At 42.2% G+C, this 15,170-nt stretch overlaps 1 protein-coding gene across 1 annotated transcript; it reads right to left on the minus strand.

Moving 5' to 3' along the window:
* Positions 1-417: 417 nt before the first annotated feature.
* On the minus strand, positions 418-14,969 carry LOC129852787 (fibroblast growth factor 10-like). Its single transcript, XM_055918444.1, has 3 exons — positions 13,886-14,969; positions 3,596-3,699; positions 418-1,340 (listed from the first exon to the last, which is right to left on the minus strand). The coding sequence occupies exons 1-3, from the start codon at positions 14,373-14,375 to the stop codon at positions 1,146-1,148; spliced, it is 789 nt and encodes a 262-aa protein (XP_055774419.1). The 5' UTR covers positions 14,376-14,969; the 3' UTR covers positions 418-1,145.
* Positions 14,970-15,170: the final 201 nt, after the last annotated feature.

Here is a 15,170-nt window from a genome sequence, read left to right on the forward strand (position 1 = left end):
TACCAGGGTAGTTACCTCCCTTCCGTTTTGATGTGGTTGGCCTGTATGTTTCCAGTTTGTTTGGGAACTCTAATCATTAGCGCAATGGTTGCCACATGGAATATCTGGTGGGCCTGTAATGGTTGCCTTTTGTCATTCCCTACCTCAGTCAGCCTGATAAGAATAGTCACTCGAAAACTACACTTGTTTTCTGTGCTCTGGGTTATCTTCCTTTTTACCATAACCTGTTACCTATGTAGACAGTATTAGTTCACATTCTCATGTGTGTATTTGTCGGATGTTTACCGAGTCAACCAGTTTTAGTTGCACACTTTAGTGATGGACATTAGAACATCTGGATACAGAGGAGGAAACGTCTCATTTTATTTTCTCTTATAGACATTAAAGGTGTAAAATAATGCAAATAAACGTTCACCTTCTTTCCACCTCCAGTTAAATATTACACAAAATAAATAATTTGCTTCAACACAGTCAGAACTTAGTGGTTAAGTATACATTATATATTCACTGTTGTCATGGTTTCAGGCTTAAAATGAGCACTAGGATCTTGCTCAAGAGTTTATTGCTGTTTTCGCATTTAATGATCTGTTAGCCCTTCTTCTTGATTCCCAAACGTGTTCAGATTATTGAAATGCGATTGAGAACCGTGAATAACAGTTTGTAAAAAGTGTTTTTTACACACAAAACCAGTGCTTCCTCAGTTCATCCACTTGATGTGTGAAACAGCCTCCTACTTTGTCCCCCGAATGTCACGTCCTCCTTCAGTCCACCTCCTTCCAATGACTTGGCACAGAATATAGTTTATATTTCACCATGTGCCACAGAAAACACTGTCCATCCCCCAAACCAATAAACTATCTCAAGCAAAGTCATAAGCAGCCCACTGGGCACAGCTGATTGAATCAACGTTGCGCCACGTAATTTCAATGAAATCACATTGAACCAACGTGGAATAGACGTTGAATTGACGTCCGTGCCCAGTGGGAGGCAGCATCTGCGCAGTTAAGTAACTTCCTTAGACAAAATATGTATTTTAGTTCAGATGCTCTCTGTCCAGATTAGAGTCCTTTCTTATCCTTAGTTGAAAGATTGTTCAGTGCTGAATTAGCTCTCCGACAGGGTCTAGTCCAGTGAAAAGCTCCTCATCACCACACCATGATGGGGAGGAAGTGTGTGGCCGTATTCTTCCTCCGTGTTTTCTTCCCTCTCAGTGGCCTCCCCTGGACACTCAGGCCCACAAACATCTGTCTCTTCTTGTTCCTCCACTCGGCTGAGGCGTAGGTGTTATAGCCGTTCTCTTCAATACGTTCCTTCAGTGTGCAGTCAATGCCAAACTCTTTCTGGAAGAACAAGGGACATTATTGGGTTACATTCACATATGTGTATTTGGATATTGACTGAATCCATTTTATACTGATTCAACCGTTTCCGTTTTTGAAGTGCATACACTGGCAAAAGATGTAAAAATACCACCACTACAGTTAGTCCAGTGGTGTACTGTTCATACAAGAGTTTAAATCAAAATATTTCCAGGTATTTATTCAAACTAATTCAATCTAATTAGCTAACTGATAACTCACTGGGTACACCACGTAATTCCAACGTGGAGAATTGGGTAATATTTGGTTGATAGATTGATCAACTATATTACAACCTATTTTCAGCCACTCAAAAGACAGTCAAAAGTTTGTTTAATTCCCAATGTGTTGTCACTATGCTTTCAGCAATCTAATCCACTATGCTTTCCAATCGAAAATCAAATGTCCGATTTTTCTTTTAGTTCTCACCTAAATGTGTTATTACTGCACGTTCAACCATTTAAAAGCACAACAAAGTTCAAATGGGAATACAACGTTAGATATTTTGTTTATTTGTACAACAACTTAATGTGTTAACATTGTGCTTCATCTAATAGCGCAACCAAATTACCTGGATTGCAATTGAGATTATTTAAATACATAGTGCAAGTGGTCAACGGAGTTTGAGATTATGCGCATATTATTATATCAATTTTGCGTGCTTTTTTTGCGTGACATTTGCGTGCTATCTTGAGCATGCAGCTTTCTATGATTACATAAGAAGACATGCATTGTTACAGTAACCTCAGAATGTGGCAAGGGATGTGTTGAATAAATACTGTTATATTATTGTATTACAGAAGTAATATTGAATTGTGTTTGGTTAACAATGCAACCAAATATCAACGTTTAAAGGAGATGTATCTACTGCTTGGGTAGTCCCATCTGAGAAACTGGCTAAGTGCTATTCTTTAACTTTTATTTTTGGTTGAGATTGAGGCCTGAATCCAACCTATACTTTTTTTAACTGGTCAACAAGTTAATAGACTATTTACTGTATGTCAAAAGTGATACTTGAATTGTGTTTGGTTGTCAACGCAACCAAATAGCAACATTTGAAGGATATGTGTCCTTGGATAGTTCTGTCTGTGCCACTGTGTCTGGCTTACTTCCAGTTTGTCTACAAATGAATAATTGAAATGGTGGATTCATTAAAACCAAACATCTAAGCTAATTAATAGGATTAAATTAAATAAAATCTAACTATAAATGCACTTTAAATACAGTTATATTCTTTAACTTCGATTTTTGGTTTGGATGGAGATGTGAATCCAACATATTTGTATTACTAACTTGTAGTGTTCCTTTTGAAATCAACCAAAGCTTAAAATCCTAGGCCTAGACCTATTGTCTAGTTTTAGTTGAACACTGGTTTGAATTTAAACAATAGCTATTGATGACTTCCCAAATGCTGTATAGGCCTAAATAGCATCATTGATGATACATGATTGAAAATACAAGGTTACATCTAATTTGCTATCTTAAACCCACGCTTGGGAATGACTATGATAGCAACAGTGAATCTATTAAGTGGAGATTTCTTAACAATCATTCTCACAAAAGCGCATTGGTAACAGTCAGTGATACATATCAAAGCTAGGCTTAGTTAAAATCCTGGATGGGAGACTAAAGGGTAGCTGTAGATATATCAACTGCCCAGTAGGAGGTGCTGACCAGCATTTTGTTTCTTTCTTATAGTGGATGTTGAGTTGAAGATCTGACATTGTTTCAAAGGTACAAATTCAACACATTTTATACAATGTTGGTCAATGTTGAAAATGAATCACTATGATGGCATAATCCTGCGGTTGAAATTTCATCTCAAAACAACAGTTGATGGCTTTTTTCAAATCCAATATATTTTCCACATAGTTTCCACGTCACGATACGTTGAAAAATTCAGTTGAAAACAACATTGATTTTGCCCAGTGGGAACCAATTCAACTTAGTCAAGATGTACCAGAGGGGTACACTCAATAGAAATGGTTAATTATTCAAATCAGTGATAAATGTGATGTAATCGAAAGTCTGTGTCACTTAGAACTATAGTCATGACTTGCTGACTTCCAATTTCGTCTGTAAATGCTCGTGTGCTCCTAGCACTTTTCATGGTTTCCACCGCACCATTGGTTAAACGTGAAAGCAGCTACATAGTTAAACAATCTGGTGATAAAGACTGAAGAATCTAAGGGGATCTCTTTGAGGCTTGTTGAATGACCTCTGACACGGATACTGACCGCTCCATACAGCTCTCCCTTGGTGCTGATAGCCAGGTAGTAGTTACTGCCCAGTCCTTTGATAGCCACCACGCCCACATCCACTGACGTGATCTCCAGAATACCTGAGAATAAACACCAAAAAAACACCTTTTTATAAGCCATTTATAATCATCATGACCATTTGTAGAGGGGAGGATTTTAAGGAACATCAGAGGCAGAGGAAATAGAAGCTAGTGTTCTGGATCGGCTGTGGTCACATACACGGCAGATAAGAGTTTGTAAAACAGTCAGCAGTCTGCCTGCCCCTCCTGACTGAGGAAGACAAAGGCCCAGCCACCAGCTGTGTCAGATATAGGGAAATGGACAGATCTTTATGGTCCATGGACAGCAGCACAGACTGTCAAGTGAGGCGACAGGATTCCATCCATTGTTACCCAAGCCAAGCCCATCAATAATTGACACATTAAATGGTCCGGCTAGAGCCTTTCTTAAGACAACACATTGGCTGGATGTGTTTCAGAAAGCCTCTAGGTGAAATTGTGTGGGTTCATAGCCAACTAGGGGCCAGATAGCCTAGCAGTTGGAGCATTGGACCAGTAACCAAAAAGTTGCTAGTTCAAATCCTAGAGCCAACTAGATGAAAAATCTGTCGATCTGCCTTTGAGCTAGGCACCTAACGATGCACTATGTAGAAATCCATTTCCCAGTGGCTAAAATTCGTATAGTTTGCCTAATTTCTGTTTATGTGACAAAACAAGCAAGAATAGCGCACATAGAACAGATCGACCACTTCTTAGACTTTCTTTCAATGAGAATGACAGAGCTATAACTCATATTTCTATGTGACTTTTGTTGGGTCTCCCAAAAAGTTACATATTGCAGCTTTAACCCTAATTGCTCCAGGGTCGCATCAATAATGGCAGGGGAAGTGGGATATTCAACAAACACATTTCAATTTCACACCACACACTTGTACAGGTTGTTCATGTGTGAAAAAGGGCAGATATCAACATGACAGATATTAACAGGACAGGTATCAACAGGACAGGTATCAACAGGGCAGATATCAACAGGGCAAATATCAACAGGACAGGTATCAACAGGGCAGATATCAACAGGGCAGATATCAACAGGACAGGTATCAGCACCCCCTATTTGAACTGTCATGCTACTTATGGTGCTCAGTAGATACATAAAATACTCTAGTTACTAGTCAGAGAAAATCCTAAAGAACCTCTTCAACTGTAGGGTAGAGTTTTCATCCATCCATCCATCCTTGATTTCATCCAAATAAGCCTGCTTCATCTCCTCTACACAAAACAACAGACTTCAACTTAACTCATTTTTTATTTATTTAACCTTTATTTAACTAGGCAAATAAGTTAAGAACAAATTCTTATTTACAATGACGGCCTTGTGTGCTGGCCTATGGGACTCCCAATCACAGCCGGATGTGATACAGCCTGGATTTGAACCAGGGAATGTAATGACACCACTTGAACTGAGATGCAGTGCCTTAGACCGCTGCGCCACTCGGGAGCCCAGTCATGTGGGGAAACCTAGGCTGGTTTTATCTTGCTCTTGATACCATGTCTTCTTTTGAGGTTTTTTGACTGATTTCATGTCAATGCTAATATGGCAAAAAATGTGCTAGCTAGCTAACCAACAACTGTAACGCTGTATTTGAAGAACAACATGTACTGATTGTGCAAATGAATTTATCTTCTCAAACATTTGGAGACTAAATATAGTTCACATGTCAACAATCTAAGCCAACCTGTCTGTTTTGCCCCATAGCTGCGCACGCATCCGTTTTTTTCTATAGGTGATTTATTCGTAATGAACGATATCAGAAAAATGTCCATGATAGGTGGATCAGTTTGGTCGGTGTCGATAATTTCCTATTTATCATCCCAGCTCTTCCGAATGATGTAGACCTCGCTGCCACAAGGTCATTTTTTTTTTTTTGGGGGGGGGGCAGCTAATTTCATTAGTCAGCTATGAAATTGGTAGATAGAATTGGAGTTGATCAAATAACATTACTTGCATAATTTTTAATCCCCTTTGTTATACATGATGTGGAGACAGGGATGTAAATCACTGTATATTTTAGAGGGCACTTTTTTTCAGGTCACCTGCCTCTTCAAGTCTTCACACAGTACCTTTTTAGACGGTCTGACAACAAGACAGGGAGTTGGACAGGGACACAGGCAGCCACACAAGCACTCATCAGGGAGAGGAAGGAGGGGAACCATGCCATCATCATGACAACTCCCTACAGTTCATACTCCCTAGCTGTATGTGTGTGTGCGTGTGTGTGTGTTGCAAGATAGGATAACAACACCATACAGGAAATGGGAAGAAGAAGTCAAGGAGTGAGGCATGAAATCAAACGTGCCTTGGGAAACAGAGAGGGGTCATTAACACACACCAGCATCAGATTAGATAAATGTGTGTGTGTGTTTGTGTGTGTGTGTGTGCGTGTGTGGATGATAAATGGGCTCTCTGGTCAAAGGACACATTAGGAAGCTGTATCTCTCTGACCTCTGATACTACGAGCACAATTAATAACCTCAGCTGTCTACAACAACAGCATGCTATGGTTACTAGGGTATAATTCAACCTTTTTGAATGGCTTTTAGGTAACCAGAATATTTGCACTGTGAATTGGTGGCCTACATACCAAACGAGCCAAACTGTTCATACATAAATGTAATATGCAATTGTTATAATCCTCATGCCAAATGTAATGTTTGTACCATGTTTTGTGCTGCTACCATGTTAGTGTTATGTTGTGTTGCTTCCCATGCTGGGTTGTCATGTGTTGCTGCCTTGCTATGTTGTTGTCTTAGGTCTCTCTTTATGTAGTGTTGTGTTGTCTCTCCTGTCGTGATGTGTGTTTTGTCCTATATTTATATTTTATTTATTTTTAATTTTTAATCCCAGCCCCTGTCCCTGCAGGAGGCCTTTTGGTAGGCTGTCATTGTAAATAAGAATTTGTTCTTAACTGACTTGCCTAGTTAAATAAAGGTTACATTTAAAAAAAGAAAATGACAGCTTCTTCAAATTTTATTAGTCACATGCGCCGAATACAACAGGTGTACAACAGATTTAGACATTACAGTGAAAGGCTTACTTACAAGCCCCTAACCAACAATGCAGTTTAAAAAATATGAATAAGAATAAGAAATTAAAGTAACAAGTAGTTAAAGAGCAGCAGTAAAATAACAATAGCAAGACTATATACAGGGGGTACCGTTACAGAGTCAATGTGTGGGGGAAACGGTTAGTCGAGGTAATTGAGGTAATATGTACATGTAGGTAGAGTTATTAAAGCAGAGATAATAGCAAATAGTAGCAGCGGCATAAAAGGGGGTCGGGGGGTAATGCAAATAGTCTGGGTAGCCATTTCATTAGATGTTCAGGAGACTTATGGTTTGGGGGTAGAAGCTGTTTAGAAGCCTCTTGGACCTAGACTTGGCGCTCTGGTACCGCTTGCTGTGAGTTAGCAGAGAAAACAGTCTATGACTAGGGTGGCTGGAGTCTTTGACAATTTTTAGGGACTTTCTCTGACACCACCTGGTATAGAGGTCCTGGATGGCAGGAAGGTTGGCCTTGCGGTCGGAAGCTGAGCAGTTGCCATACTAGGCAGTGATGCAACCAGTCAGGATGCTCTCGATGGTGCAGCTGTAGAACCTTTTGAGGATCTGAGGACCCATGTCAAATTTTTTCAGTCTCCTGAGGGGGAATAGGTTTTATTGTGCCCTCTTTACGACTGTCTTGGTGTGCTTGGACCATGTTAATTTGTTGGTGATCAAGGAACTTGAAGCTCTCAACCTGCTCCACTACAGCCCCATCGATGAGAATGGGGGCATGCTCGGTCCTCCTTTTCCTGTAGTCCACAATCATCTCCTTTGTCTTGATCACGTTGCATGAGAGGTTGTTGTCCTGGCACCACACGGCCAGGTCTCTGACCTCCTCCCTATAGGTTGTCTCATCGTTGTCGGTGATCAGGCCTACCACTGTTGTGTCATCGGCAAACTTAATGATGGTGTTGGAGTTGATGGTGGTGTTGGAGCCTGGCCATGCAGTCAGGAGTGAACAGGGAGTACAGGAGGGGACTGAGCACGCACCCCAGGGTGGCCCCTGTGTTGAGGATCAGCGTGGTGGATGTGTTGCTACCTACCCTTACCACGTGGGGGCGGCCCGTCAGGAAGTCCAGGATCCAGTTGCAGAGGGAGGTGTTTAGTCCCAGGGTCTTTAGCTTATTGATGAGCTTTGAGGGCACTATGGCGTTGAACGCTGAGCTTTAGTCAATGAATTGCATTCTCACATAGGTGTTCCTTTTGTCCAGGTGGGAAAGGGCAGTGTGGAGGGCAATAGAGATTGCATCATCTGTGGATCTGTTAGGATGGTATGCAAATTGGAGTGGGTCTAGGGTTTCTGGGATAATGGTGTTGATGTGAGCCATGACCAGCCTTTCAAAGCACGTCATGGCTACAGATGTGAGTGCTATGAGTCGGTAGTCATTTAGGCAGGTTACCTTAGTGTTCTTGGGCACAGGGACTATGGTGGTCTGCTTAAAACATGTTGGTATTACAGACTCGGACAGGGAGAGGCTGAAAATGTCAGTGAAGACACTTGCCAGTTGGTCAGCGCATGCTCGCAGTACACGTCCTGGTAATCCATCTGGCCGTGTGGCCTTGTGAATTTTGACCTGTTTAAAGGTCTTACTCACATCGGCTGCGGACAGCGTTATCACACCGTCGTCCGGAACAACTGGTGCTCTCATGCATGTTTCAGTGTTATTTGCCTCGAAGCGAGCATAGAAGTAGTTTAGCTCGTCTGGTAGGCTCGTGTCACTGGGCAGCTCTCGGCTGTGCTTCCCTATGTAGTCTGTAATGGTTTGCAAGCCCTGACACATTCGACCAGCGTCGGAGCCGGTGTAGTATGATTTGATCTTAGTCCTGTATTGACACTTTGCCTGATTGATGGTTCATCGGAGGGCATAGCGGGATTTCTTATAAGCTTCCGGGTTAGAATCCCACTCCTTGAAAGCAGCAGCTCTAGCCTTTAGCTCAGTGTGGATGTTGCCTGTAATCCATGGCTTCTGGTTGTGGTATGTACGTACAGTTACTGTGGGGACGACGTCATCGATGAACTTATTGATGAAGCCAATGACTGATGTGGTGTACTACTCAATACCATAGGAAGAATCCCAGAACATATTCTAGTCTGTGCTAGCAAAACAGTCCTGTAGCTTAGCATCTGCTTCAACTGACCTCTTTTTTATTGACCGAGTCACTGGTGCTTCCTGCTTTTATTTTTTCTTGTAAGCAGGAATCAGGATAGAATTATGGTCAGATTTGCCAAATGGAGGGCGAGGGAGAGCTTTGTACGCTTCTCTGTGTGTGGAGTAAAGGTGGTCATTTTTGTGATTTAAAAAAAAAAATATAACCCTAAAAACGACTACTACTTTGAATGTTGTAGCTGTCAATAGTCCCATTAACAATCACACATATTAGCCAACTTATCGAATTTCAAACTTGTCAGCCAACCCGCCCTATAGACGGGCTGGCTGACAAGTTTGAAATGAGATATGTTTGCTAATATGTGTGATTGTTAATGGGACTATTGACAGCTACAACATTCAAAGTAGTAGTCGTTTTTAGGGTTATATATAAAAAAATATTGTGGTGCACTTTAATGTTATAAACTTATCGTTAAATGTATCGTTACCATGATAATTCAGTACATTTACAGTGATATGGATTTTTGTCCATATCGCCCAGCTCTACCGTTAGGTGAAGTGGTGGTGGGGACTATGACACAACGGCCATTGAAGATCTGAGAGTTGCTTCTGTAAGGGATCAGGTGTCCGGTATCGTGTGAGGATGTAAGACTATCTAAGGTCGTCTCTGGCCCCTCTGTAAACATGCTAGGGATGAAAGAAGAAAGAACAGAGGAGAACAGAGGCCATGACAGAGAGACAGGGAGATGAGGATTAGAAATAACTTAATGACCACTGATCAAAGACACACGCCGGGGGCTGGGGCGAGACGGCTCTTATAAAGTTTGAGCACACACACACACACACACACACACAAAGAGTCCCCCCCCTCACACAAACATAGAGTATACATTGTACACATCACGTACACACACCCATTCGGATGTAGGATCTTAATTGGATCACTCTTTCGTTGCTGAGAATTTCCCTGCAGGAAATGCAAACTTGTAGTATATTCAAGGTTTAAAAAGGCTTTCATAGTTTGTAATGTCATTTGCCCTAACAAAAAATGGAGCAAACCCCTTAAAAAATGTCCATTAATTATAATCCACATAATAATTATAATTTCCTGTTGCTGCAGGATCATTTTCCTGCTGTAGCAAACTGGCTCAAATTAAGACCCACATCTGTATGCATGAACACACACACACACACACACACACACACACACACACACACACACACACACACACACACACACACACACACACACACACACACACACACACACACACACACACACACACACACACACACACACGCCTATAGTATTTCCCACCTGTATCCACTCAGTCTGTGATGATTAATGTCTACTTGCTCACTTAGGAATGATATCCACAATGCCACAAAACAAAGCCATTAGGAGAAATGTGTTTTTCATTCAACATACTACACAGTACAACACCCAGCACCAAATGTGACACCTGTGTGTTGTGTAGTGGTTATTCTGATACACCACGCATAAAAACATGGCCCTGGGTCAACCACACATTTCCATCTGTTTATTTAGGGAAATATTTGTTGTTGCATACTGGATTCTTTTTCCTAATGTGTGGCTCATTTGATACGCTCTGTTTGTAGTTACTACAGTAAATGGTGCGTTAGGGTCCAAGGGGTGCAGACAATGCCAATGTGAATTAAAGGTGGATTTTCCACAGTGGGTTGCCAAGTTCAGATGTGTTTTGCAGTTTTCATTGTTATTCTTGGTAACTGGAAGTTTACTCTTTGAAAAATATGTGTTGTCTCAGAAAAATTGGACAGAGCTTACAGTACAGATACGGTAGACTGCTTGATTTAAGAATGAGGAAAAATATACTTAGAGATCTGGAACCATTCGAACTGTATTGTCATGTTGAAATATGGGATGGATGGAAACATAAATCAGCTGTTAAGCAGATGAGGACCACATTGAATGTAATTAGTTTGTTCATATCCTTCCTCTATCCACGTCCATAAACAACTTTACATCTCTATCTCAGTGTCCCTGAGAGTACTGGCTGTGGTTTCCCTTCTGTGGGGGGCACACACACACACACACACACACACACACACACACACACACACACACACACACACACACACACACACACACACACACACACACACACACACACACACACACACACACACACACACACACACACACACACACACACACACACAGAGAGAGAGAGAGCAAGTGGGGACCATGTCAGGCCAAGTCCGTTGGCGCCTCAGCACACATGGCCCCTGGCAGAGAGAGAGAGAGACACACAGACACGTTTGGTGGCCTCCTATATTTGCCTCCTGCGCTCTTGACAGGCTGGGCTCATACTCACACAATCCCAGTTTGGGGTAATTAGACTAATCCGTCTGCCGCCACACATCTGTTAGTGCCTCAGTTAGCACTGCTAGAGTCCACCATTACCCGTCCCAGTAACAATGTACAATTCATTAGAAATGCTTTAGGTTGTTCAAATTTGGTGAAATGTAAAAATGTATAGCAAATTAGGTTATCGATAAGCACATTTTTTGTTACTCTGCATGCCGGCTAGCTTGTGTAGCTTTATACCCATGTGCTTATTTTAGCAAAGCTCCATATTTCCGGGGTTTCCATTCCAGCCCCCTCTCTCTGTAAGCTCCCAGCAGAATCCCAGCATGATGGAGTGCCATGTGGGACAGTTTTGCACTGGCATCCATATAAATCTGTGGGAGGTTGGATACAGGCTCTTAAACAGAGCAGGGTCCTCACAGGGCCATGGGCAGCCCCCAAAACCACCACCTCTACATCTGTAGAGATCTGTGCTAGCAAGGTTGGTATTTCAAACCCCAAAACAGTTGTTTCCCCTTCTATTGCTGCACTGTTGTAACCTGGGTTCAAAGGTCGGGTCTCAGCCTTGCACACAAACAAACTTGACGTAAACCATATCTCTAAAGAGGAGAAATAAGAATGACTAGTGAGAGAGTGAGGGATGTTTTAAAAAAAATCAAAACTGGTAATATTGTCTCCAGATATGCTTTTGTAGTGCATAAACATAATCATGATTTAACATATCTATGGAAAGATTACCAAAACTTTAACTCAACATATTTCATGGGATTGCTCCTAGCAAGAACAAGCACACAGATTTAGTTTGGGAAATGGCCTTTTCTAGTTTTATTCATACAGTATATCGGTTCTATGTTATTGTTTTCTATCAACCCGGAGTGTTTAACTAGGCATTACCACAGAACCAGTTCCAAAAACCTGATCTAGTGCCATTTCAAGGGCCTTCAAAGGACATCCTCCCTGGGATCATGTCTAGGACATCCTCCCAGGGATCATGTCTAGCCCCTGGTCCAGAGCAGAAACTAGAGCTGCTCTTCTGTAGTATCCCTTTCCCTGTGAACCTGATCATGGGCCATATAATCCACACACACTGTCCCCAGTCCCCCCTAGGACACGGCTTTGTGACAGCACCACCATTGATACTGAACACTCGTAGCTTTGATGTGACCACAATGACGTTAACCATGTCATTCATGAATTAGTACCCCCCCCTCCCCTACCACTGCATTCATACTCAACCCAAAGATAAACTAGGTCATCTTTTGCAAATGCTTAGTAATATATACAACAGAATATTACTAATATATACTACTAGTACTAGTATTATAGCCTAGAAATGTAAAGAATTGTGAGGAGTAATGGTGAGAGATAATTGATAGGTTCAATAGGTTTACACGTACTATAGCGTCAAGTTGAACCCACCAATCATCTTAGTAAAGACATTGCTAGCCTGGCTGTTGTACTATTTCACAAATACCCGAAAGGGGCCCATTGAAATTCATTGCATTTTTTGCCTCACTGTCAAATAAAGACAGTTTAAAGTCTATAAATACATTTATATAAAAGTGTAGAGTCTATAAAGACATTTCTGTCATATTCTTGTCAAAACAAACACCATTAGTGGCATTTTTACATCCCTTACTGTTTCCCATAAGTGTCTTTGATCGAATGTGTGGTTAAGAACTCCCAGGAGAAACGTTAGAGTACCATATACCGGGGATGGGGGGTGGTAGGTGTGGTGGGTGGGTGGGGGTTGTAGTTTAAGTGGGCACATGTGCCGCTGGTTCCTTGGCTTCTACATCCGAACACACACCCACTTGAGCATGTGAGTGCCCGCACACAGATAGGCTCACACACGTAGCTAATTGGGAAGTGGGTTGATAGAAAGTTATTTTTTTCTCCCAGTGATCACTGAGAACACTAAGTAAAAAGAGCTGCAGTGAAGACGGCAACAAAGTGCTTAGACATACAATGCTACACCGTTTACAATAGGATATTCAGGCACAACAATTTGGCGTGAGTAGAAAAACATCCCCATTTATGTTACTGTACCTGTGTGAATGTATCAGATCACATTCACATGATACTGCAGTGATCAGAAACCAGACGGTATCGGCATTATGTAGCAGACTGGCTGTGTGTGAGAGAGTCACAGAGCATGGTAGTGATTGACGTTTCCTCTCCTTCCCCCAGTCCTGCTCCTGTCTAGTTGTTATCAGTGCTATTTACCCTGGGCAGTGAATAATGACAGATAACAGGTTGCTAATCTATTCCTCCCTTGTCCTGTTTTAGCCATCTGAGATCTAGCATCATTGTGCTGAATGTTTGGAGAGGCCAGATATCACAAGGATGTTTGCTAGAGACGGAAAAAAGGAGCTTTTAATCAGGAATGTGAACTAAACTAAAAGGTTTAACATCTGTGAACTGCTCGGAGACAAATCTTGCCATTTTGATTCAACATACAGTATTTGAAATGATCAATGCAAAAAAAAATGTTATTCAGTAAAATCCTTCAATTCAAGTCAATCATTTGAATTAGTTTCCTTTTTTTCTGTAATTCGTATGATGTTCTGTAGTGAAGACCGTGCCAGAAGGTTTGAGAAAGCCTAAACAACACAATGGTTCATTTTTAATACACTATGGTTGAACCTCTGTTTCCCCCTCTTTCACCTTCCTACAAATTGAAAAACATACTCTTGTGGTTACTTACTGAGTGGGTCATCTTTACTCTTGGTCCCGTTGACTCGGCCATTCTTATCGATCCGCAGGAAGAACTTCTGGAAGGAGAAGAGCTTTCTCCGCCGCACATCTCCCTGCAGGTGGTTGTAGCTGCGTACATGCCTCCCAAGTGGACCCCCTGTCCTTCCTAAGGGATCCCCAGTCTGCCCAGTTCCTCCAATCCTGGACCCAGCCAGGGAACTGTTCACTGGGGCACTAAGAGTGCTGTTGGGGCTGTGGGGCTGGTTCCTGCCTCTGTAGAGAGGTTGATGACAGACAACCAAAGGGATAGAAAGGGAGAGCAGCAGTGCTAGCAGCAGAGACAGTGACAGGCTGGAAAAGGAGGACCCAGAGATGGAGCTGGAGCCAGACCTTAGCCCAGACCCAGAACCAGACCTAAACCTGGAGCCAGACCTAAACCAAGACCCAGAGGTGGACCAGGCAGAGGCAGCCTTACTCCCTCCAGCAGCCCATGTGCTCATGGTAGAGTGGTTTGGGGAGGACTGGAATCAGCCTCACAGCCTGGGACATGCTGCTGGGGACAGGGTAGGCTGGGAGGGCAGGGAGGGGAGCCCTCCTGGGAAATGGGGCTATCTGATACCTTTTCTACCAGGTCTCGACGCAAAAAGAGATGTCCTTCTGTTCCTCCTGTTTTTTGGTAGCTAGAGCAGTTACTGTCCTGAAAGTCAATGAATTCCAATGACAAATCTGAGAGTCCTCTCTTTCACGTTTCTTCCTATACAGATGTCCAGGTAGATAAATAAAAACAAAAAACACCCACCTTATTTTTACCAGTGCATATACTGTCAGTGTATTCCAATGACAATTCAAGCAGCTGTCCTATGTCCCACTGAATTTAATTCCAAACCAGAGTTCCTCAGATGATTACTCCAATAATGAAAGGTCCACTGATATAGGACCGTTCTGCTATAACACTTTCTCCAGGTTCATCCCTCAAGTCTCAAACATTCAACAGCTCATTGCTGACAGATACCCTCCACAGATTTCCAGATTTCACAAAGAAGGTAAAATACATTTGAGTGTGAAATCCTCCGCTGCTCTCTCCTCTCTTTCTCTCTCCATGGATGAGTGTGGAGTGGACTCTCTCTCTCTCCCGCTCCCTACAGTGGCTCCACCTTCACTGAGGTGACAGGCTGAGGAGGGGTGTGTGTGTTTGTGCATGTGTGTGTTAAAGATGTTTTGCTCCCCTTGCTGGGCTTGATGTGACGTGGTCTCAGGGTAATTTGTATTTTTCAGTATGTAAATCTTTGACACAA

The sequence above is a fragment of the Salvelinus fontinalis genome, chromosome 4, assembly GCF_029448725.1.
Source record: "Salvelinus fontinalis isolate EN_2023a chromosome 4, ASM2944872v1, whole genome shotgun sequence".
Classification (NCBI taxonomy): Eukaryota; Metazoa; Chordata; class Actinopteri; order Salmoniformes; family Salmonidae; genus Salvelinus; species Salvelinus fontinalis.